The 23,988-nt window shown below is 41.9% G+C and overlaps 1 protein-coding gene across 2 annotated transcripts in view; it reads left to right on the top strand.

The window, feature by feature from the left end:
* The first annotated feature begins 249 nt into the window (after positions 1-249).
* The window catches only part of DCLK2 (doublecortin like kinase 2), a 147,909-nt gene continuing 124,170 nt past the window's right edge, over positions 250-23,988 (top strand). For both annotated transcript variants that reach the window (XR_008665900.1, XM_055336512.1), the window contains exons 1-2: positions 250-802; positions 23,551-23,885. Coding sequence is in view for 1 of the 2 variants with exons in the window: in XM_055336512.1 (XP_055192487.1) it covers positions 382-802; positions 23,551-23,885 (756 nt within the window). In the remaining variant the exon portion in view is untranslated. The remainder of the gene's footprint in view (positions 803-23,550; positions 23,886-23,988) is intronic.

Below are 23,988 nucleotides of genomic sequence, written 5' to 3'. Positions count from 1 at the left end.
TGTGTGCGCCCGCGGGCCCGGCTCGGCGGCTGCGGGCCGGCTCCCCGCGCGGGCTCGGGGCGGGGCTGGGGCGCCGGGGGCGGGGCGGGGCGGGCGGGGGGCGCCGGGGCGGGCGCGAGCGAGCGAGGCCGGACAATGAGCGGGGCGGCGGGACGCGGCGGCGGCGCCTGAGCGGGGCGCGGGCCGTCCGGCTCCTCGGCGGCCCCACCTGCGGGAGCGGCCAGGTGCGGGCCAGGTGCCGGCCAGGTGCCCGGCCAGGTGTCCCGGCGCCCGCAGGCCCCGCGCGGGCGGGCGTCCCCGGGCCGCTCCCCGCCTCGGCAGCAGGCCCCGCGGAGGCTTGGGCTGCGGCGGGCTCCGGGGGCAGCCCCGGGCGCAGCGGCGATGGCCAGCGCCAGGAGCATCGAGCTGGAGCACTTCGAGGAGCGGGACAAAAGGCCGCGGCCCGGGTCGCGGCGAGGGGCGCCCGGCTCCTCGGGGGGCAGCAGCAGCTCGGGCCCCAGGGGGAACGGGCTCATCCCCAGCCCGGCGCACAGCGCCCACTGCAGCTTCTACCGCACGCGCACCCTGCAGGCGCTGAGCTCCGAGAAGAAGGCCAAGAAGGCGCGCTTCTACCGGAACGGGGACCGCTACTTCAAGGGCCTGCTGTTTGCCATCTCCGGCGACCGCTTCCGGTCCTTCGATGCGCTGCTCATGGAGCTCACCCGCTCCCTGTCGGACAACGTGAACCTGCCGCAGGGCGTCCGCACCATCTACACCATCGACGGCAGCCGCAAGGTCACCAGCCTGGACGAGCTGCTGGAAGGTAGGCGGGGAGGGCCCGGCCGGCAGGTGCGGCCCGGCGCCACGGCAGGTGCACTGGCCACGGGCCCGCGCGCCCGCCTGCGCTGCGCCGGGGACCTCACCGGCTGCTCTCTGGGCGGCCCTGGGGGTTGTGCGGTTCTGTCTGCTTTGCTACAGGCTGTGTGTGTGTGTGTGAGGGGGTGCGCTCCCCCATAGACTCTCTCTCCCAAGACATTTGTCTTTAAAAGGGGGGAAAAAATCCCAGCAGGCTTCTGTGACATCTCTTAAGATGGGTGAGTTTGGGATTTTGGCTTGTTTTTAGTGCAAACTGTTTGAAAAGGTGGCTTTCAGATGAGGATCTGGGTAACCCCCTTGCTGGTAGGCTTTCTGTTCGGCCCTCTGTGTGGACCTCGGCCCAGGCATCGGTGATGCTCCAGCCTTTGGGACCCTGTCGCACCGGCTCTACTTAGAAGTTGTGGTTGCGAAATGCTCGAGGTTGGCTTTCCTAGTCTGGCTTGCGGCAGAAGTTACATGAGGTCAGGAGGCGGGATGCTAGACAGGGGTTCTCAACCTTTGCTGTACCTTGGGTCACTGGGGACTTCAAAAAAAAATTACGGGCGCTTGCACTCAGCCTCCACATATTCAGGTGTCTGGGGTGTGTGATCTGGGCAGTTGGAGCTTTAAAAGCTCCCCCAGGTGATCCTATGTGCAGCCAAGATTGAGAATCACTGTGCTAAAGGGTTTTCCACTTTTGGTTGGTAATGAGGTAAATCAAGGTCAGTCTCTCCTGCCTCCCCACCCTACTGGAAGTAGCTAGTTACAATGGTAGAGGCTGCTGGAATGAGTAGTTGGGGCCTATTATAAATTAGTAATCCTACAATGTCAACCATGCTTCACTCAAAGGGACTGCTTGGCTCTATATTGGGTCATCCTTGAATTCCTGTAATACTGTATTTATTCTTCCTTCCTTTCAGGGTGAAAAGGCCTTACTAGTAGTATAGAATTCATTTCCAGGTCCAGAGAGCACCTAAAAATGAGCCAGAGCCCAAGCATATGCTGACTGCATGTTTGCATAAAGTTTGCTTCCATGCATCTTTCTTAATGCAAATGGCACATTCCATGTAGTCATAGCAATATTGATGTGACAGGGAAAGGAAACCGAACTTTGAGTCAACTATTTTACTTTCTTTTTAAAAGATTGATTTATTTGAGTCGGGGGGAGGGGGAGAGAAAGTGGAGGGGGAGGCAGATGGAGAGAAATCTTGAAGCAGACTCCTTGCTGAGTGAGGAGCCCGGCGCAGGGCTCAGTCTCACCATCCTGAGATCATGACCCAAGCTGAAACAAAGAGTTGGATGCTCAACCAACTGAGCCACCCAGGTGCCCTGAACCAACTGTTTTTCTGTTATCAAATTCTTATATTATGATTTGAAGGTATTATGCCCATTTTATACATGAGGACACAAGCAACATGGCTTGTTACATGCTTGTTACCTGCAGGCTGTGCCCTTCCATCTCCGGTTCACCTCTAATGAATTGCTTTAGCCCCACCGAGGAGTCCTGAAAGTAGTTGAGTTTCTCTCTACTTAGTCATTGTTACCAGAAGCGTTCCCTGTCTTGGCTAGATGAGGACCCAGCCAAAATTAAGTAGTCTCTTCAGTTTGTGGGTATGTATTCTTGACTGCACGCATTCTCTTGGTCACTTGGTGTGTTTTGGTTTTAAAGGCTTCCTGAGGAGATGATGACAACCAGAGGAGTGTTAATAAAGGATTAAAAGGATTCTATCACCTTCTTTATCATATTAAATACTTAAAAGCAACACTTGCCTAGGTATTTCAAAACTGAATAACATTTTCTGACTGACCCAACCTAGATTAGGAGCCCTGTGGAAAAATCAAGGCAATGACTATTGCTTAAGTACTTACTACTCATATTCCCTTGGGATGCTGTCCATAGTGTGGTCTGAAGACAGATGCAGATTTTAATATCCTTGTCTCAATTTTTTCCAACGATTTTATTTATTTACTCATGAGAGACACAGAGAGGCAGAGACATGGGTAGAGGGAGAAGCGGGCTTCCCTGCAGAGAGCCTGATGCAGGACTTGATCCCAGGACCCCAGGATCACAACCTGAGCCAAAGACATAGGCTCAACCATAGAGCCACTTAGGTGCTCCTCTCAAGTAATTTTAACAGTGTATTTGCTACATGAAATTAATGTACTCCAAAAAGGAATATCATTATGGGGGGTGGTCAAGATGACCATTATGCATATTAATTAATGAGAGCATATGTTGTACATTGAATTTGTCATTGCCCTGGTGTTGAATGGTTCACTGAGTCCAGTTCTCAAACTATATAGTTTCAACTATAACTTGAAAGCTGACAAACTTCCATTCAATTGTTTATTCACTGATTTTTGGAAGATGGAGAACCATACGTATGTGTGGAGTCCAAATTATACTACCATATGATAAATAATGATATAACACAAATATTTGCATGACAGCAATGTTTCCCTCATCTAGCCAATTGTCTGCTTGTTTTAATTACTGCAAAAGAAGAAAACTTGTGGCCTTCTTTTGTCAGAGTGACATTCTCTCTGACAATGGATCTTTGTCTGGGTTTTGAATTTCCAACAAAATGAGTGGAATACCCTGTTGCAAGACCGTTTTCAAGAAAAGAAAAACCATCATGCTTAATATCAATCATTTGAGAATTTAAATAATTTCAGCTTTTAGTAAAATTGCGTGCTCAAATGCTCTGGTTTACCATGTAGAAGACCTAAATAGCTCCCTGTAAAGTTATTATTTACATCAGTAAAAATGGGTATAGACCATATGAGTATTGCCCATATTGTCAAAATTGACTAATTCATCTTAGTTCATTAAAATTAAAAAAAAATTTAATTTTATATTATTATTTTAGTAATCTCTGTACCCAATGGGGGGCTCAAACTCATGACCCAGAGATCAAGAGTTGTATGGTCTTCTAACTGAGCCAGGTGCCCCTGGCCATTTTGGCTCATTTTTAATAAAGATTCTCTGATAGTATTTTTTACATTGTGTTCTATTCTCTCCTCTGCCTCTTCCATCCCATGAAATTTGTAGTTTAGGAGATACTGTTTTCCTAAAATGTTTTTCTAAAATGTTTTTAGCGAAGAATAGAAAGTGATGACTCAAGACAGCTGGGCAAGAACGTTCAGAACCAATCTCATTGAACTCAGATGACAAAAGAAATTTGCATGGCCCAGATTTTTTCTGTTGCCATTGACCTTGAAAGTCTCTGGAGACTAAAAACAGTGTTCAGGTGTTGACTGGCACTTCTCTTGTACTTTGCTAAACCAGCGGGTATCTTCAGCCTTTTGATTTACTTTCCCTTGCTGGATTAATTTCACCAAGTTGGTCCTCTGCATCCCTGTAATATTGCTTATTCTTTAAAACTGGATGGGGACCTAGAATGTCAAGTTAGTACTGAGAAAATCACTTTCAGCTGCCTGAAACCATGAGACAGCCAAACTTAGAGCATCTCTGATAGACAACTGAGAACGTACAGAGGATGTGTTAAGTTCTCATGTCTGGGGCTAAGCGTCAGAATTCCTTAAGTGTTTGTTTAGTTTTATTTAAGTAATCTATACACCCAATGTGGGGCTGGAACTCACCACCCTGAGATCATCAAGTCACATGCACCTCAGACTGATCCTGCCGGGTACCCCTCTAGTCTTGGTTTTTGTTTCATGAGTGTTCTCCTCTTCTGAACATTTTGGCTGTATTTATAAAATTTTGATGTCCTGAAGAGAGATGCCCATGGATAGTAGAAACAATGCCAAATTGAGTTGGGATACCTGAGTTCTACTGACTGGATTTGAGAAAAAATCATGTCTGTTCTCTGGGCATTGGGGTCCTTTCCTGTTGATTGAGAGGTTGGCAGATTACCTCTCTAAGATCCTTTCTAGAATCAAAGTGTATATCCTTCCCCTATCTCAGTGGTTAGTTACTGAATATATGATGACGGCTGCCTTTCCCTACCCAGATCCTGTCTTCCAGAAAATTGATGAGGCTATAAATGGTCCTACTACCAAGCAGGGAATGGGTGTAAGTCTCTGAGGAAGTATTTGCCAGGAGTTAAAGATATTAATAGACACCTTCCTCTGCCTCTCTCATTCAGAGTAAAATGTTGTTTTATGTTATTTTGATCTTTTGCCACTCAGTCGACAACAAACATTGAATTTTTTTAATGCGAGAGAATTTTGATTATTTTGATAAGTGATACTTCCATTATTCCATTACATTAACTTGAAAATTAGCTTGATTCACTTGAATTTAAGAAAAATAAGGTTCTAAAGTGATCAAGCACTTGAAGTTCCCAAAGTTCTCCTAGTAAGCCTAGTTTATTGAATCTGTTTGGTTAGGTCAGCTTCTTTGAAGGTGTTAAACCAAAATATAGTTACTGAGAGAGTTTTAAGTAAAAATGAATCTCAGTAAGAACCCAGATTATAGGGTAGGGATTTTACCCCCCTGAAAGATTTTTATGATAATAATGGAAACTGAGTTCTTCAAAACTTGTTATGGTGAGGAAAGAAACGTAAACCCCATGAGTTAAAAGATATTTGCACATAGAAGTCAAAAGCAGTAAACATTAAAGGCATTCATGTGATAGGATGTGGCAGTTTAACATTGAAGCTTAGGTGTGCAAGCCTTCTCTGGCAGACTCCTGGGTTCTACAAGACCCACTTCAACTATTGCCTCTTCCCAGGCCTTAGCGATACTGATCTCTGATAGTTGTTGATCGAGAGTATAGTTGTTGTTGTTTCAGGTGCTATTGCAGGGTTTCTTTCTGAAGATGCTCACATTCTAGAGGGAGAGAGATAGTGAACATGAACACAAATATACATCCAGGTTGTTTCTAGCTCAAGTGCTGTAGATGAAGTGGAAATGAGGTGGGGGCAGGATGATGGACAAGGCTTTCCAGAGGAACAAATATTGGAGTGCAGGCCTGGGGTCAAGGTGATAGCTCTTCTTTGGCTTACTCAGAGCGTTTTTCCTTACCTCTGTTATCACACTTATCTTTGTAATTAGTGGTCTATCGGGTCTGTCTTCTGCACCAGGCTGGGAGGATGGTGAGGTCAGAGATCTTGGACACACGCAAAATTCATTGAATAAGTAGCCCAGAAAGTGATTTCACCTCTAGGCCCTTGGTTGTCAAGGGAAGGTTTAAATGAATTAAATTTTTTTAAAGATTTATTTATTTATTTATTTATTTATTTATTTATTTATTTATTTATTTATTTATTTATGAATGACACAGAGACAGAGAGGCAGAGACACAGGCCGAGGGAGAAGCAGGCCCCACACAGGGAGCCCGATGTGGGATTCGATCCCAGGTCTCCAGGATCATGCCCTGGGCCGAAGGCAGACACTCAACCATTGAGCCACCCAGGCGTCCCTAAGTGAATTAAATTTGAATAAGGTTGTTCTTACATGTTTGTGAAAAAAATGCATACTTTGAAAAACTGGATTATATTTAGATACAGAAATGCTATGCTAACTCATCATTATGAAGAAAATGAGTCTTCCATTTTATCTGCTCCTATAAATCTTATTGTTTTATCTCATTTCCTAAAACAGGAAAACTCAGATATGCTAAAATATAGCTACATAATAAGCTCTTTCTAGAGGTAATGAGAAGTTTTCATGTGAAGAATAAAAAATTATTAAGGGTTGGGGGAAGAAGTGGAATACTTGGGAGAGCATTTATGAATTAGAGTCTGATATAGCAATACTCTGGTAGTTAAGAGAAAAAATCAATATTTCATAAGGTTTTAGGCTATGGAAATAGATCATTTATGGTCCTTTGATATAAAATAAAGAAAACTAGATCCCTTTTGGGTAGTGGTTTCAAACTTCTTTCTTCATTATGGGGAAGGCCAGGGAAATTGCTGTGGGTCTGTACTGCCTGGCTAAGTCTCCTTCTCTTACTCTCACCTGCCTGTGCTCCCACCACTTCTGTTTTTATTCTATCAGTAAAATAAACCACTACTCTAAGGATTCCGGATTCCTAGCATTAGCACTGCTTTGAGGCGTTTTATCTTTTACTTTTTTTTCTTTTTTTGTTTTTAAGATTTTATTTATTTATTCATGAGAGACACACAGAGAGAGAGGCAGAGACACAGGCAGGGGGAGGAGCAGGCTCCATGCACGGAGTCTGACGTGGGACTCGATCCTGGGTCTCCAAGATCAGGCCCTGGGTTGAAGGTGGCGCTAAACCGCTGAGCCACCCAGGCTGGCCACTTTTTTTTTCTTTTTCAAGTTTTTATTTAAATTCCAGTTAACATGCAATGTAATAATAGTTTCAGGTGTAGAATTTAGTGATAACACCAGGTGCTCGTCACAACAGGTGCTGTCTTAATACCCATCATACATTTAACCCATTCTACCACCCACCTCCCCGCTGCCCCTCCAGCAACCCTCAGTTCTCTGTAAAGAATCTGTTTTCTGGTTTGCTGTTCTTTTTTCTCCCCCGCAATGTTCATCTGTTTTGTTTCTTAAATTCTACATATAAGTGAAATTATATGGTATTTGTCTTTCTCTGACTTATTTCATGTAGCATAATAGTCTCTAACTCCATCTACATTGTTGCAAATGGCAAGATTGCATTCTTTTCTATGGCTGAGCAGTATTCTGTTGTATATATACACACCACATTTTCTTTATCCAGTCATCAATCGCTGGACATGTGAGATGTTTTATGTCCACTCATTGTGTGAAATCCTTTACATGTTTCATCTCATTGAACCTTTGAAATATCTTGTGAAATATGGTTGCATTGACTTTCCATTTTATGGATGGGAAAGCTGATCCTCAGGATAAAGACATTGCCCGCCTTGTGCCAATAGCAAGAGGTGGGGCTGGAACTTGAGGCCTTTCTCCTTGGCTTTTGAACTTCTGTATTCTGAACTGCTCTTTTCTACCACCTGTGAGGAACTGGGGTCTACTCCAACCCCCAAGATTTTCTTTTCTTTCTTTCTTTTTTTTTTTTTTAAGATTTTATTTATTCATGACAGACACAGAGAGGCAGAGACATAGGCAGTGGGAGAAACAGGCTCCCTGTGGGGAGCCCAGTGTGGCACTCGTTCCCAGAACTCTGGGATCACTCCCTGAGCTGAAGGCAGACGCTCAACCTCTGAGCCACCCAGGCACTCCACCCCCAAAATTTTCATAGGCCACAATAGATCAGTACTCTAGAGCTCCATCACTGCTGGAGCCAAATCTATTATCACTTATATTTGGAAAATGAAGATTACAGTATTTCGTTAGTCGCTGTAGTTGTAACAACAACTTAGAATGTTCTATGTATGGGTCTTGAAATAAAATGCATTATCCTGTACACCTGCAAAATAAGATCTGTACATGGTTCTGCAGAATTTCCTTGTTTGACCTCAGTTTCCTCATTTATAAAATGAAATACAAATAATTGTTAAGACCCTTTCCCCTTTAGAGTTCAGTGATCTTGGGAAGCGCTTCTGGGAGTGGGAAAGAGAAATGATCTTGGCTCTGTCTGGCTCTATGTCTCTTTTTAAGAGTCAGCCAGGTTTAGGGGCACCTGGCTGGCTCAGTTGGTAAAGCATGGCGACTCTTGGTCTCGAGGTTGTGAGTTTGAGCCCATTGTTGGGTGTAGAGATTACTAAAAATCTGGGGGGGGTAAAGTTGGCCAGGTTTAGATGGAGTTCTTAGAACCCTCAATAACCTGTAGGAGGCTTTCTCCATAAAACATTCTCAGGAAAGGGAAAATTATAAACCTATTGAGGGCTGGGACCACAGTTGTTTTATTCATTTCTTTATCCTATGCGACAAATACCTAGGGTACAATGATGATTTACTTTTGTGCCATTTTTAGATCTTTTAATACATGGGAATAGGTGGTTATAGGTGTTTTTAAAAACCTTTCTTAGTTAAGACTGGACAGTTGGCTGAATTTGCAGAGGAAGAATAAGGCAGTAGTAAACTAGACATACTGTAATTTGTCAGATGCTGCTACTTTATAAACTGAAGGAATAGGGAAAATGGGCTGTGAGATCAACTTACATGATTTTGAATACATTATAACCTTTGCTAACATCTCAAAGTGACTAATCTACAGTTATAGCCTTCTGTGTTATCTATTATATGTTGGTTAAATTATAATCATTTGCAACCAAAATATATCAATCGCAATTAAAATTTTAAAGATTTATTTATTTTAGAGAGAGGGCAAGCAAGGGGAAGGGCAGAGGGAGAGAGAGACTCCCTGTTGAGTGCAGAGTCGGATGTGGGGCTCAATCCCATGACCAGGAGATCAGGACCTGAGCTGAAATTAAGAGTCTGATGCTTAACCAACTGAGCCCTCCAGACACCCTTCGCAGTAAAACTTTTAAAATATTTTCGCTGATTTTCCTTCACTGCATATGTTTTACAAACTTAAGAGTACTTTAAGTTTTAAATAATAACAATATAGTTATTTTTTTAAATTTTAATTTATTTATGATAGTTACACACACACAGAGAGAGAGAGGCAGAGACATAGGCAGAGGGAGAAGCAGGCTCCATGCACCGGGAGCCCAACGTGGGATTTGATCCTGGGTCTCCAGCATCACACCCTGGGCCAAAGGCAGGCGCTAAACCGCTGTGCCACCCAGGGATCCCAATATATTTATTTCTTAAAGGCAGTGGTGATGTTCTCTTCCCCACTACACTTATCCATCATCTTGGTCTTTTTACCTAACAGTAGTTTGCCTCCTTGGCAGAGAATCAAGAAAAGAAAAAAGGAATTTTACTACTATTTATACTTGTGTTCATCAAGCCTCTAAGAGAGAAAGAACTTGAGAAGTAGCCTGATGTCAGTCTCTTAGTTTAGTGATCCAGGCCAATAGATGGAAGGCTCTACGTGTGTATAAAACTCTTAGCAGAGTCCTAGCATGCAATGGTAGTGGTCTTCAGCATCTTACCTAAAATTATGTTCTTATAACCTCCCTGCTATAGTCTAGAGCCACCATTTGGAGCTGCATCAGGCTTATCTTTTATACCACAGGTCTTCAGACATCTTGAAATAGTGGTCATACTTTACTATTTCCCCTTCCTCCCATCCTGCAAATGTCACCTCTTTCTTGGGCAAACATCTAGCTTTTGAATCTTTCATCACTTGCATTGAATCCTTTGTGTGTGTGTGTGTGTGGGGGGGGAGATTCATTTATTTGAGAGAACACGTGGGGGGGGGCATAGAGCAAGGAGAGAGAATAAGAATCTCTAGCACATTCTCTGCTGAGCATGGAGTCTTTCTCAGAGCTCCATCTCATGACCTGAAGATCATGACCTGAGAGCTGAAATCAAGAGTCAAGATGTTTAACCTACTGAGCCACCCAGGCGCTCACTTGCATTGAATCTTTTTGAGCCATTCTCATTATCAATCACTTGCTTAAAACTGGTGTCAAGTCTTCCTCTTAGACCCACAGTGAGATTTAAGGGATGAAGGAGGAAGGTATTAAGCAAAGGTTTCCAGAAGTTAGGGTAACTCTGTCAAGGAAAGTTTTACCTATGGTCAGATGATGAGCCATTTGAAGGACTAACCCTTAATCCATTATGGCCCAGTTGCTTTAGAAATATTAAATGATGGGGATCTCTGGGTGGCTCAGTGGTTTAGCGCCTGCCTTTGGCCCAGGGCATGTTGCTGGAGTCCCAGGATCGAGTCCCACGTTGGGCTCCCTGCATGGAGCCTGCTTCTCCCTCTGCCTGTGTCTCTGCCTCTCTCTCTCTCTCTCTCTCTCTCCCTGTCTTTCATGAATGAATAAATAAAATCTTAAAAAAAAGATAGAAATATTAAATGACAGATATCTGCTTTAGAAATATTAAATGATAGATATCTCGATTGTCTGACTCTTGATTTTGGCTCAGGTCATGACCTCATGGTTGTGAGATCAAGTCCTTTGTAGGGCTTTGTGCTGGGCATGGAGCTTCCTTAAGATTCTTTCTCTTCCTCTCCCTCTGCCTCTCCCCCCTCTAAAAAAAAAGAGAAATATGAGATGGATGCATTTTGGTTGAGATTTTCTCTCTTCCTCAACATCCTTAAGATTGCAGTTTTCTTAAACTTTTGTAATATTTGGGCCACTTAAAAATGAAAATGTAAAAATCTAACAGCTAACTTTTACAAGTTCAATATTGCCTTAATTATTTTAATTACATTGTCACTGAAATATGTAGAAAGGCAGGTATACTGTACATCTTGCACACCAACACAACCTAAACAAATTGATAATGTAAACACCAACAAAACTGCATGATCAATAAAACTGTAAAATAGCAGTGTAAAGCTACAGATACTTTTTGCTCAATCTTAAATTGTTCCCAAATGCGACCATGGCACTGAACACTGAGTTCAGTGTGCCGTATTTCAGAACGCCATGTAAAGAGTCAGTTCTGCACGGTTAAAGCTCCACTTCTGCAGGGTAAAGTTATGTCCTCTGGCCTTAACTTACTGTGAACACATCTTTTACATAGATTAAGTCCGTTTCTCTTTTTCCTCATTAACTCCCAGTGAAATTTTACCCCTTGGTACCAAAGAAGTTGAAATTGGACACAGAGTGGCATGACTGGACTTGATTTAGAAGCAGTTGTTCACATATTCCAGAATCAGATGATAACTTAAAATCACACATTTTAAGTTCTATCAAAATAAGCACAGAATTAAAATGGTCATAGTGAACTCTTATAAACCGTGGAATATGCTTGGCCCTGGCGTGAGAAGTAAAAAGACAGATAATGGATATGATTTGTAGGTTCCATCCTACCAGGAAATTAGATACAGTTTTTCAGCTAGTAAGCTTTACATTTTTGGTGTGTAGGATTCTTGTTTCTACTTCTACCTAAGTTTTTTGGTCTTCAGTTAAACTTTTCTGAAATTTCAATGCTGAAACATGGATTTCTGGGTATACCTCTTCATAGATATTCACATGTTCAAATTAGTTTTTGTGCCCCTTTCTGAATGAAATGTATCACAGACTGTACCGCTGGATGTGACCTTTAGGACGTCACTTGGTTCAGCCAGTTGCCTTCAGGTGTGTTGAAAAAGCACTGGTCTCACAGATGAAAGATCTGTTTGTGTCCTCAGCCTTGCCCCCCAGGGGAGGCTGTTATGTTCATCTTGTGAATGCAACAGCAGTGGTCCTGGGACACAGCAGAGGAGTGCAGAATGGGATAGGCTTCCAGGCCGGAGCAGTGCCCTTTGTGTAACTCTGCTGATCCCCATCAGTTGAAATTCTGGCTTCTGTACAATTCGGGTAAAAAACCTGACTAAGCTGTTTACCACAACAGTATAATGAATCAATCTTACTTCTCCTCACTGTATTTTTCTTAACCAGATGGGCGTAGGAACTCCTCTCTGATGTGCTTAGATGGAGATATGCACATTTTAATCCACCCAGTAGGACAGCCTCACAAATGCTATGCTTGATGAAAGACATCAAACCATTTTATAGATGCAACATACCCAGATTTATTTTCTCTGGTTACATGGAAGCATTTTTTTTTCTCTTGGTTTTAGAAGTTAGCAAAGAATTAAGGTTCCTAAGATTATTGCTAATATTAGATCTAAAGTGTTAGCTAAGCTTTCTTTTCTCTTTGTCTTTCCATTTTTTTTTAAAGATTTTATTTATTAATGGAAGACACACAGAGAGAAAGGCAGAGACGTAGGCAGAGGGAGAAGCAGGCTCCAGGCAGGGAGCCTGATGTGGGACTCGATCCTGAGACCGCGGGATCACGCCCTGAGCCAGGGGCAGGTGCTCAACCGCTGAGCCACCCAGGCGTCCCTCCATTTTTTTTTTTTTTTAAGATTTTGTTTATTTATTCGTGAGAGACACAGAGGCAGAGAGGCAGAGGGAGAAGTAGGCTCCCTGCAGGGAGCCAGATATGGGTCTTGATCCCAGGACCCCAGGGATCAAGCCCTGAGCCTAAGGCAGATGCTCAACCACTGAGCCACTCAGGTGCCCCTCCTTTTTTATTCTTTTAAAGATTTTATTTATTTGAGGGAGAGAGAGCATGAACACGAAGAGCGGCAGGCAGAGGGGCACAGGTAGAAGCAGGCTCCCCATTGAGCTGGGTGTCCAATGTGGGGCTTGATCCCAGACCCTGGAATCATGCATGACTTGAGCCTAAGGCAGATGCTTAACAGCTGGGTCACCCAGGCACTCTCATCTTTCCATTTTTATGTTACTATATTTAAATATGCGTGTGTGAGGAGGGAAACTTCTCTAAGCTTGAAGAGCCCTTGCACCTTAGGCTTGTATCATAAAGTTCAGTGCTTGCTTCCACTTCAAGTTATGCATCATCTTAATGTCCATATTTTGTATAATTGATTTTCTGCCATGAATGTCAAAAGTTTGTAATTATAGACTAATTAGTGGGGTTAGGCAGTTAATGTAAGTATTTTAACAGAAGTAGATGAGATACTCTAAAGGTAGGCTAGCCAAACATACTGTTGTTCAGTTCCAACAGCATAAGATGAATGTAACTATTCGTAATTTCTTTTTTTTTAATTTTTAATTTTTATTTATTTATGATACAGAGAGAGAGAGAGAGGCAGAGGCAGAGACATAGGCAGAGGGAGAAGCAGGCTCCATGCACCGGGAGCCCGGTGTGTGGGATTCGATCCTGGGTTTCCAGGATCGCGCCCTGGGCCAAAGGCAGGCGCCAAACCGCTGCGCCACCCAGGGATCCCAACTATTCGTAATTTCTAACAGCAAATTGACATTTAAATGTTGAGGAATTACTGTGAGTTAGCTAATAAAAATAGTGTAGGTATATATACAAATATATATAAGTACACACATGCCTATTCCCTTTATTGAAAGACACATTACATTTATTGGACTAAAAAAATGCCCTGTCCACTTGAAACTAATACAACACTGTATGCTAATTATACTTGAATATTTATTTATTTATTTATTTAGATTTTATTTATTCATGAGACACACACACACACACACACACACACACAGAGGCAGAGACACAGGCCGAGGGAGAAGCAGACTCCATGCAGGGAGCCCGATGTGGGACTCCTTGCTCAGTGGAGGGCCTTCTTCTCTCTCTGCCCCTCACCCCACTCAAGTGCATGCTCGCTCTCTCTCAAATAAATAAATAAATATTTAAAAAAAGAACCATTGGAAGAGAGAAAGAATAAATGATTATGAGAAATTGATATATTGTAAGCTTGGGGTATAAGAAGAATGCAATTAAAATTTTTTATTTTAAAATTATGAAGATTCATATACATATATAGCCCAGTGAGTTGTTACAAAGTGAAGACCTTTGTGACTACCAGCCATGTCAAGAAGCAGTGTTGCCAGAATCCGAGAACTTCTTCCTGTGTCCCTTCCTGGTTACAGTTCTTCCCAAGATAACAGAGGCTTGACTCTTGCTTTTATCTGTATTTTTATCACCAATGAAGGCATCCCTGATTTTTTTTTTTTTAGAAGAGAATTTTTTTTTTGAAAGATTTTATTTATTTATTCATGAGAGGCACAGAGAGACAGAGACACAGGCAAAGGGAGAAACAGGCTCCATGCAGGGAGCCTGATGTGGGACTTGATCCCGGGGACTCCAGGATCAGGCCCTAGGCCAAAGGCAGGCACTAAACTGCTGAGCCACCCAGGGATCCCCGGCTTCCCTGATTGATACAGTTTAGTTTTTCCTGTTTTGAACTCTAGAGAAATTGAATCTCACTACCTATAGTCTTTTGTCATCCTTTCCCACCATTATTTGTAAAATTCATCCAAGTTGTTGCTTACAGCTCTTGTTTGGTCATTTTCATTACTGTATAGTAGTACATATGGCCACACCACAATCTCGGTATCTGTTTTCCTATTGTTGGACTTGTGGATTGATTTTCATGTTTGACTGTTGAGCAATGCTTTTGCAAACACACACTACTGTCCATGTGCATGAGTTTTTCCAGGATATTTTCCTGGGGTGGATTCCTGGGTCCTATGATGTGTATGTTGTAAACTTAATATTAGATAATGTTTTTCTAGGGGATTGAGCCTGTTTTTCCTAGGCGATTGAACCAATTAAAAATCCCTGCAGCAGTAATATGCAAAAGTTTCTATTGCTTTACTTCCTTGCCAAGAGTGATTAATCATGATTGGTCAGTTAAAGAGAGACAAGATGAGGGCAGCCCAGGTGGCTCAGCAGTTTAGCACCACCTTTAGCCCAGCCCTGATTCTGGAGACCCAGGATCGAGTCTGCGTTGGGTTCCCTGCATGGGGCCTGCTTCTCCCTCTGCCTGTGTCTCTGCCCACCTCCCCCCGCCTCTGTCCTTCACGAGTAAATAAATAAAATCTCAAAAAAAAAAAAAAAAGAGACAAGATGGGAGGAGGAGGAAGGTTATTTCAGACATACAAGAAGCAATGAAAACAAGAGGGTATGATGAGTTTGGAAGGAAATTGCAAATATACTGGTATGACACTAAGTTAGGAACCTGTGGGAAAGTGGTGGGAATGAGAGTGGAAGTGTGTGATGTGCTGAGGAGTTTGGCCTTTATTCTAAAAGCAATGAAGTGGGCAAAAGACATCAAATCTACAATTTCTAAAAATTTACTGTGACAGCTATGTGGAGGATGAGGAGGTGAGGCCCCAAAGGGAGCTTACCTACTCTAATCCAAGGAGAAATGAAAGAACGCAAAATCAAAGAGGATAGATTCCAGAGGTGCTTAGACCGAGGTCAACAGTTTTTCCAGTTCTGTTGAATGTAGGGAAGGGAGAAGGGAGGCAGGAGTTTTTTTTTTTTTTTAAAGATTTTATTTATTCATAGACACAGAGAGAGGCAGACACAGGCAGAGGGAGAGGGAGAAGCAAGCTCATGCAGGGAGCCCGATGTGGGATTCGATCCCAGGTTTCCAGGATCACACCCCAGGCTGCAGGCGGCGCCAAACCGCTGCGCCACCGGGGCTGCCCGGGAGGCAGGAGTCTTGACTTTTTTTTAGGCAATGATTTCATTCAGTAAGTTGGGGAATTCAGGAAGAGGAGAGTTTGAGGCCAAGGTAGCAATAATGGGGAGTAAAGTTAGTTTTAGACAGTAGCATGTGAGATATCCATAGATAATCTAGTATAGATGCTCAGTAAGTGGCTTGAAGTCAAGAGAAAGGAGTAGGCTGGAAATGTCCTCAGGATAAAGGAGTATTTGAAGCCATGGGGTTGAATTCAACTGCCTACAGAGTGTCTAAGGAGTATGAAGTAGATGGGTGGGAGAAGAGGACCCTGAAAAAGCATACCAGGAAGGAGCAACCAGAGAAGAGGTATAAACCAAGAGAAATCAGATTGTGGAAGCTGAGGGAAAAAGGATTTGCAAGAGAAAATATGACTAGTGTCCAGTGTCCTCAGAAGACATCCAGTGATTTTTGGAAGATGTGCTTTGCATTTGGCAGTTAGGAAAGACCTGTTCAGGGATCAGGGTGTTCCAGCCAGGGGAATGCAGAGAGCAAAAGTGATGCCACAGTGGCCTAAGAGCAAACAGGGGGTGAGGAAATGAGGAAAAAATAGATGAGGAGAGCTTTTTAACTCAGCAGTGAATGGAAGCCAAAAGCACATTAGGTAGAGTGGGATGAGGAATGAAGAGAGGGAGGATCTGTGTGTGTTCAAGGTGGGAGGTATTTGTATCTAATCCTGTAGTGAGGGCTGCCTAGTTCAATGGAGGAGAGAAGAAGAGAGTCTCTGAAACTGCAGCATGAGGACACAGAAACATGTAAAGGGACTCAACATCCAATAGGAGGTGACTATCCTATTGCTGAAAAGGGAGACAAGGTGGAAAAATTTGGCACAGTCTGAAAAACATTTGTAGGGATGAAGGTTTTCAGAGACAAGACATTGAGGAGTTCCTAGCATTTAATATTCTCTTGTCTCTTAAAGAAAAGGCATATTCTTGGGTTGAGGAAGGATGAACATTAATGGTTAATATGCAGTTTGTATTACACCATTGTAGAACTTAATTTGACCACCTGCTAACTATGAAGTGTCTGAACAAATGCCAGTGGTAAGAAGCCATAGCTCTGCCATTGTAGAATCTTAAAGGAAATTCAAAGATTTCCTATTCTGTTGTGTATGAAAACAGTTAAGTTTTATAATTACCTGATGCTTCTACCCATCTTCTTTCTCTATGTAAAGCAAATTTTCTTTGTATATAGTATTCACGTGATCATAATTTCCAAAATGACTTCCCCCTAAACTCCTGTGGTCAAAGAACTGTTCATGGGGGGGCAGCCCCGGTGGCGCAGCGGTTTAGCGCTGCCTGCAGCCCGGGTGTGATCCTGGAGACCTGGGATTGAGTCCCACGTTGGCTCCCTGCATGGAGCCTGCTTCTCCCTCTGCCTGTGTCTCTGCCTCTCTCTCTCTCTCTCTGAATAAATAAGTAAATAAATAAGAAAGGTTAGGCTCTGTCAAACATTCCTTGTGCCTCTTCGTTTAAAAGAAAAAAAAAACTGTTCATGGGAAGAAGGAAAGACAGTGAGTGTTTTGTGTGTGTCTTAGTTTCCTTTAGTCAGAGACCATCAAGCATATACCTATAGTTGAAGCAGTTGAGTTTATTACTCATTGCAGCAAAGAGAATGGACATTGTATGATACCATAGGGGATCTCAGTAAGCTGGTGTTAGACTTATCATAGAATTTGGGCTTTGGTTGGATAATTTCAGAAAGGGTCTGGGGGAAGCAAGGACTTGCTCGTATTGGGTGCTGTTAAGGAAGGACAATTCTTTTTTTATTTTTAGGAAGGACAATTCTTTGAGCATCTCATTAAATCTTATAGAGAGCACAGTAGATTGAGGAAAAAGCTGTAATTGAAAAAAAAAAGTGGCAGTCACTCATTGAGTGCAAGAGAGGGATATCTGGTATTTAGTGGACTGTACAGTGAACTTGTTTTTGTGTCACTTTACCATAGGCTCAGAGTGACTTTATTTGATACAGATATTCTATGAGATTATATCCCAGAGAAGAACACAGGTCAGTCTGTGAGCATCAGAGCAGCTTATGATAATATTGAGATCTAGCAGTTAATGTCAGATCAATTCTGGACTAAAGAGACAGTTTTATTTTTCATATTTATGTGTGTATTTATATCTGTATGTGCACATTTATATATTAGTTTAACTCTAATTTATAAATGAGATGCTTATCTTTTCCTTTCTTGGGTGAATGTAGTTTGTATTGGCAAAAATCCTTTTATTTATTTGTTTATTTTTTATTTTTAAACACTTCTTTTTTTTAATTATTATTTATTCGTGAGAGAGAGAGAGAGAGAGAGAGGCAGAGGGAGAAGCAGGCTCCATGCTGGGAGCCTGACGCGGGACTTGATCCCAGGACTCCAGGATCGCACCCTGGAGCAAAGGCAGGCGCCAAACCGCTGAGCCATCCAGGGATCCCTGGCAAAAATCCTTTTAAAAATCCTTTCAGGGTGTAGTATTTTACAAGTATATAAAATTCATTACTTTAGAATGAAGAATTCATTACTTTAGAATTACTTTCAGCTGTATCAATAGCATAAAATGCGCTGCTGTTTGTTATGTTATTGGGGAATAAGCAGAAAACACAAGATTCTTGCATTGATCCAAGTAGGCAGGGTGGTGGTGAGGGCTCAGAGGGTGGATGTTTTGAGAAATATTTAGAAAATAGAATGGACAGAGCTTGATTTCAAAATGTAGTATATAGGGAAGCCAGAAGAGTGAAGGATGATGCCTAAGGTTTCTAGCTGAGTAAGTTTCAATAGGAAGTGATGTTCCTACCAGGATGGGAAGGAAGAAGTGACAAGTTGGGGGGGGGGGGGGAATAACAAATCTCTATAGTAGCAAGAATCTGGTTGAAGGGCGGCTGATTGCTTCTAATCAATCTTACAGGTGCTTAGCACCTAACAATAATAATTTGTTGTTTGGTTAACAGCAAGAGCTATAACTACCCAAGGAACCAAAATCTTAAATTGTTTTGTCAACATGTTCTCTCCTAATAGGCAAATGTATGTAATTGACAAAATTACCATCAGGAGATTGTTTGATCAGGGTGGGGACATCACAAAGGAAGCTAGCCTGGGTATCTTGGTTGCTGTGGTTACCTAGGTATGACCTCTCTATTGCAGGGCTTTATGTGCCCAGTATATGGAAACACAGGTGTGACCTCAAAACTGTGTCTTGAACCATTGTGCTGAAATGTGGTATGCCAAGGATGCCAACATGGGTATCTGCTGGTTCAAAACTTTACATATTATAGAACTGATGTAGGAGATTTTAATAGAAACAGTATGAAGGGAGGAGGAGAGAGAAGGAATTAAAATGTATCTGTAACTACACATAAACAAATTAAAAAACAGACATCCTTTTTTTTATAACAAATTTATTTTTTATTGGTGTTCAATTTGCCAACATACAGAATAACACTCAGTGCTCATCCCGTCAAGTGCCCCCCTCAGTGCCCGTCACCAGTTCACCCCCACCCCCCGGCCTCCTCCCCTTCCACCACCCCTAGTTGTTTTCCAGAGTTAGGAGTCTTTATGTTCTGTCTCCCTTTCTGATATCTCCCACACATTTCTTCTCCCTTCCCTTATATTCCCTTTCACTATTATTCATATTCCCCAAATGAATGAGACCATATAATGTTTGTCCTTCTCTGATTGACTTATTTCACTCAGCATAATACCCTCCAGTTCCATCCACGTTGAAGCAAATGGTGGGTATTTGTCATTTCTAATGGCTGAGGAATATTCCATTGTATACAAAAGCCACATCTTCTTTATCCATTCATCTTTCGATGGACACCGAGGCTCCTTCCACAGTTTGGCTATTGTGGACTTTGCTGCTATAAACATCGGGGTGCAGGTGTCCCAGCGTTTCATTGCATCTGTATCTTTGGGGTAAATCCCCAACAGTGCAATTGCTGGGTCATAGGGCAGGTCTATTTTTAACTCTTTGAGGAACCTCCACACAGTTTTCCAGAGTGGCTGCGCCAGTTCACATTCCCACCAACAGTGTAAGAGGGTTCCCTTTTCTCCGCATCCTCTCCAACATTTGTGGCTTCCTGCCTTGTTAATTTTCCCCATTCTCACTGGTGTGAGGTGGGATCTCATTGTGGTTTTGATTTGTATTTCCCTGATGGCAAGTGATGCAGAGCATTTTCTCATGTGCATGTTGGCCATGTCTATGTCTTCCTCTGTGAGATTTCTCTTCATGTCTTTTGCCCATTTCATGATTGGATTGTTTTCTTTGGTGTTGAGTTTAGTAAGTTCTTTATAGATCTTGGAAACTAGCCCTTTATATGATACGTCATTTGCAAATATCTTCTCCCATTCTGTAGGTTGTCTTTGAGTTTTGTTGACTGTATCCTTTGCTGTGCAGAAGCTTTTTATATTGATGAAGTCTCAATAATTCATTTTTGCTTTTGTTTCTCTTGCCTTCATGGATATATCTTGCAGGAAGTTCCTGTGACCAAGTTCAAAAAGGGTGTTGCCTGTGTTCTCCTCTAGGACTTTGATGGAATCTTGTCTCACGTTTAGATCTTTCATCCATTTTGAGTTTATCTTTGTGTAAGGTGTAAGAGATTGGTCTAGTTTCATTCTTCTGCATGTGGATGTCCAATTTTCCCAGCACCATTTATTGAAGAGACTGTCTTTCTTCCAATGGGTAGTCTTTCCTCCCTTATGGAATATTAGTTGACCATAAAGTTGAGGGTCCACTTCTGGGTTCTCTATTCTGTTCCATTGATCATGTGTGTTTTTGTGCCAGTACCACACTGTCTTGATGACCACAGCTTTGTAGTACAACCTGAAATCTGGCATTGTGATGCCCCCAGATATGGTTTTCTTTTTTAAAATTCCCCTGGCTATTCGGGGTCTTTTCTAATTCCACAGAAATCTTTTTTTTTTTTTTAATTTTTTTTTTTTATTTACTTATGATAGTCACAGGGAGAGAGAGAGAGAGAGAGAGAGGCAGAGACACAGGCAGAGGGAGAAGCAGGCTCCATGCACCGGGAGCCCGATGTGGGATTCGATCCCGGGTCTCCAGGATCGCGCCCCAGGCCAAAGACAGGCGCCGAACCGCTGCACCACCCAGGGATCCCTAATTCCACACAAATCTTAAAATAATTTGTTCTCAAAAAAAAAAAAAATAATTTGTTCTCGCTGAAGAAAGTCCATGGTATTTTGATAGGGATTGCATTAAACATGTAAATTGCCCAAAAGACAGACATCCTTTACCTATTTTCATTCTGATGTCCTAAACCAGTATAAAGAGGCAAAATACAGATGAATTTAAAAGGCAGCTCATCTCGTTGATATGTCAACTGTGCAGGGTTGATCAAGGAAATCCGACATATTAAATTTGTTCCTGTTTTGTTTCTTTTTAGCACTGTGTTTTCCCTTTATACTGAGAAAAGGCTTTTCCTCAGCTGACAGCTCCCTGCCCTTAAAAAAAAAAAAATTACTGTCTTTTACTGAAATTTCCTTTTCCTTCTTCCATCTTAATATTTTGAATCAGAGCATGTAATTAAATTTTATTTAGAGCTTTGCAACACGAGTCTTGTTTTCTCTATAAAATTAAAGCAAAATCACAAGTGTTTATTTTTGCTTTTTATAAATACATGCATGTGATGTATAGTGCTATTTTATTAAATTCATATCTATTTGAAATTACATGCCATTTTCCCAGATGATTACACTGAGAAAAGTCATTTAGATAAACCTACAGAGATGGAAAATCTATATCTAAATGGCGATGGTTGTGCTAGCTTTCAGATTAGTGGTGTGGAAGCAGCAGTAGAACCTGTGACTCTTGGACAGTGGCCTAATTTTGCCTTTAAATAGAAGGCATTACTCCTCTTTTTAGGCCCTTCTTATATGCCTGATCTGTTACTGAATTGTTCATGTGCCTTTGGGAGTCTCTAAGTTCTCCATTCATCAGGATTTTAAGAACATCCTGATAATAGTTAAATATGATATTTATATTAATTTTCCTCAGGAATTGCCTTTTACTGTTTTGGTTATTTTCGTTTTAAGCATGAACAGCACTTAAGGCTTGTATCATATAATTATTCTATTAAGTGTGAGACTGTTATACTGAATATGTGAAAAAGTACCTGATTCTTTTTGAGTTAGAGGGTATCTTAGAGAAAATCTTAGCGTGTAATCCTCTTGCTTTGTATGCCAAACAGGTGAGGATAAAAGAATTGGGTGACTTCTGAGTTTCCTGAAAGAAAAATTATGATTTTTAAACATATAATTATGAATTATGATTTTCAACATATAATTATAAAAATCATTATTTTTCCAACTATAATTTTGGAACTTAAAAGTAATGAACATTGAGTTAGTAAACCAATGGATAAATAGTATAGTTTTAGTGTTTTACTCAATAAAAATTAAGCAGAAGGCAGCATGAATAATGAACACATTTTTATTTTGTTAAAAGATTTATTTATTTTATTTTTTATTATTTTTAAAGATTTATTTATTTATTAATGAGAGAGAGAGAGAGAGCGAGAGAGAGAGGGGCAGAGATACAGGCAGAGGGAGAAGCAGGCTCCATGCAGGGAGCCCGACGTGGGACTCGATCCTGGGACTCCAGGATCGCGCCCTGGGCCAAAGGCAGGTGCTAAACCACTGAGCCACCCAGGGATCCCCAAGATTTATTTATTTTAGAGAGAGTGAGCCTGCTTGCATGGGGTGAGGGGCAGAGAGAGGAGGAGAGAAGCAGATCCCCCCTGAGCACAGAGCTCATCACAGGGCTACCCCCGGGATCATGACCTGATCCAGATTGAGTCCGTGGCTCAACCGATGAGCCCAAACACATTGTTGTAAACTATTTAATATCCTTTTCCTTATAAGTAGATATAGTAAAGATTGTCTATTTGAACTAATTATTTTAAATTCACATTCTTTAATTAAGAAATAAAATGCCTGAAGTAAATTTCTTCGAGCTGTCAAAACTCTTTCTTCATTTTTTTTTTTAAGATTTATTTTTTTATTTATGATAGACATAGAGAGAGAGAGAGAGAGGCAGAGACACAGGCAGAGGGAAAAGCAGGCTCCATGCAGGGAGCCCGACACGGGACTCGATCCTGGGACTCCAGGATCGCACCCTGGGCCAAAGGCAGGCGCGAAACCGCTGAGCCACCCAGGGATCCCTCTTTCTTCATTTTTGTAGTACTTCATTGAGTAAATGATACTACAACTAAATATATTTTAGACAGCTATGTGAAGATGGAGCCATCATTCTTCAGTTGGGACTGAAATTTGTAGTTGAAAGGAGAAAAATGGTTTTATTTCTTTCTATGAATATATTATTTTGTGATATAATTATTCTAGAATGAGATTTTTTTTTTTAAAGTTAACGTTAGTGAATAGTTTGGGGATTAGGAAGTACTCTAGAATTCAGCTGATTCAACAGCTTCAAGTCATAGGCAATGATAATAGGAACCAAAGTGCAGAGGAATTATACAGGGTGATGTATTTGATCAGAGTAAAGCCCAAGTCTTTCCTATTTGTCTAGTGCTTTCGTTCTGTAATGTGTGTTATTCCCTCTCTCAAAACCAATCCAGATGTTTAAATAGAAAGGGAAGGTAGTATGCAGAATGCCAAGGAAAAGGATGTGAATCCCCCTTTCAGTGAACCTGTTAAGTTTAGGAGTTCACTTAATGGGTCTCCAGCCTTTGTTCTTAAGAAACAGTGCTCCTGTGGTGGGGATAATCATGCTAATTAAACTGATTTTTTGCTTTTTAGGTGAGAGTTACGTGTGTGCATCAAATGAACCATTTCGTAAAGTTGATTACACCAAAAATATTAACCCGAACTGGTCTGTGAACATCAAGGGTGGGACAACCCGAGCTTTGGCTGCTCCCTCCTCCGTGAAGAGTGAAGTGAAAGAAAGTAAAGATTTCATCAAACCCAAATTAGTGACTGTGATTCGAAGTGGAGTGAAGCCTAGAAAAGCTGTGCGGATCCTTCTAAATAAGAAGACTGCTCATTCCTTTGAGCAGGTCTTGACAGATATCACCGAAGCCATTAAACTAGATTCAGGGGTGGTCAAGAGGCTCTGCACACTGGACGGAAAGCAGGTAAGACGTTTACTAGCCCCCCAGCTCTCCCATCTTACTTTTAAACTCTCCCTGTGTCATGGTGATTGCATACTTGACAGTAAGAGTTTTATAATCTCTAGAA

Source organism: Nyctereutes procyonoides, unplaced genomic scaffold (assembly GCF_905146905.1).
Source record: "Nyctereutes procyonoides isolate TBG_1078 unplaced genomic scaffold, NYPRO_anot_genome, whole genome shotgun sequence".
Taxonomy (NCBI): domain Eukaryota; kingdom Metazoa; phylum Chordata; class Mammalia; order Carnivora; family Canidae; genus Nyctereutes; species Nyctereutes procyonoides.
Note: the sequence above shows the minus strand (reverse complement) of the source record. Positions and strands in the feature narration are given on the sequence as shown.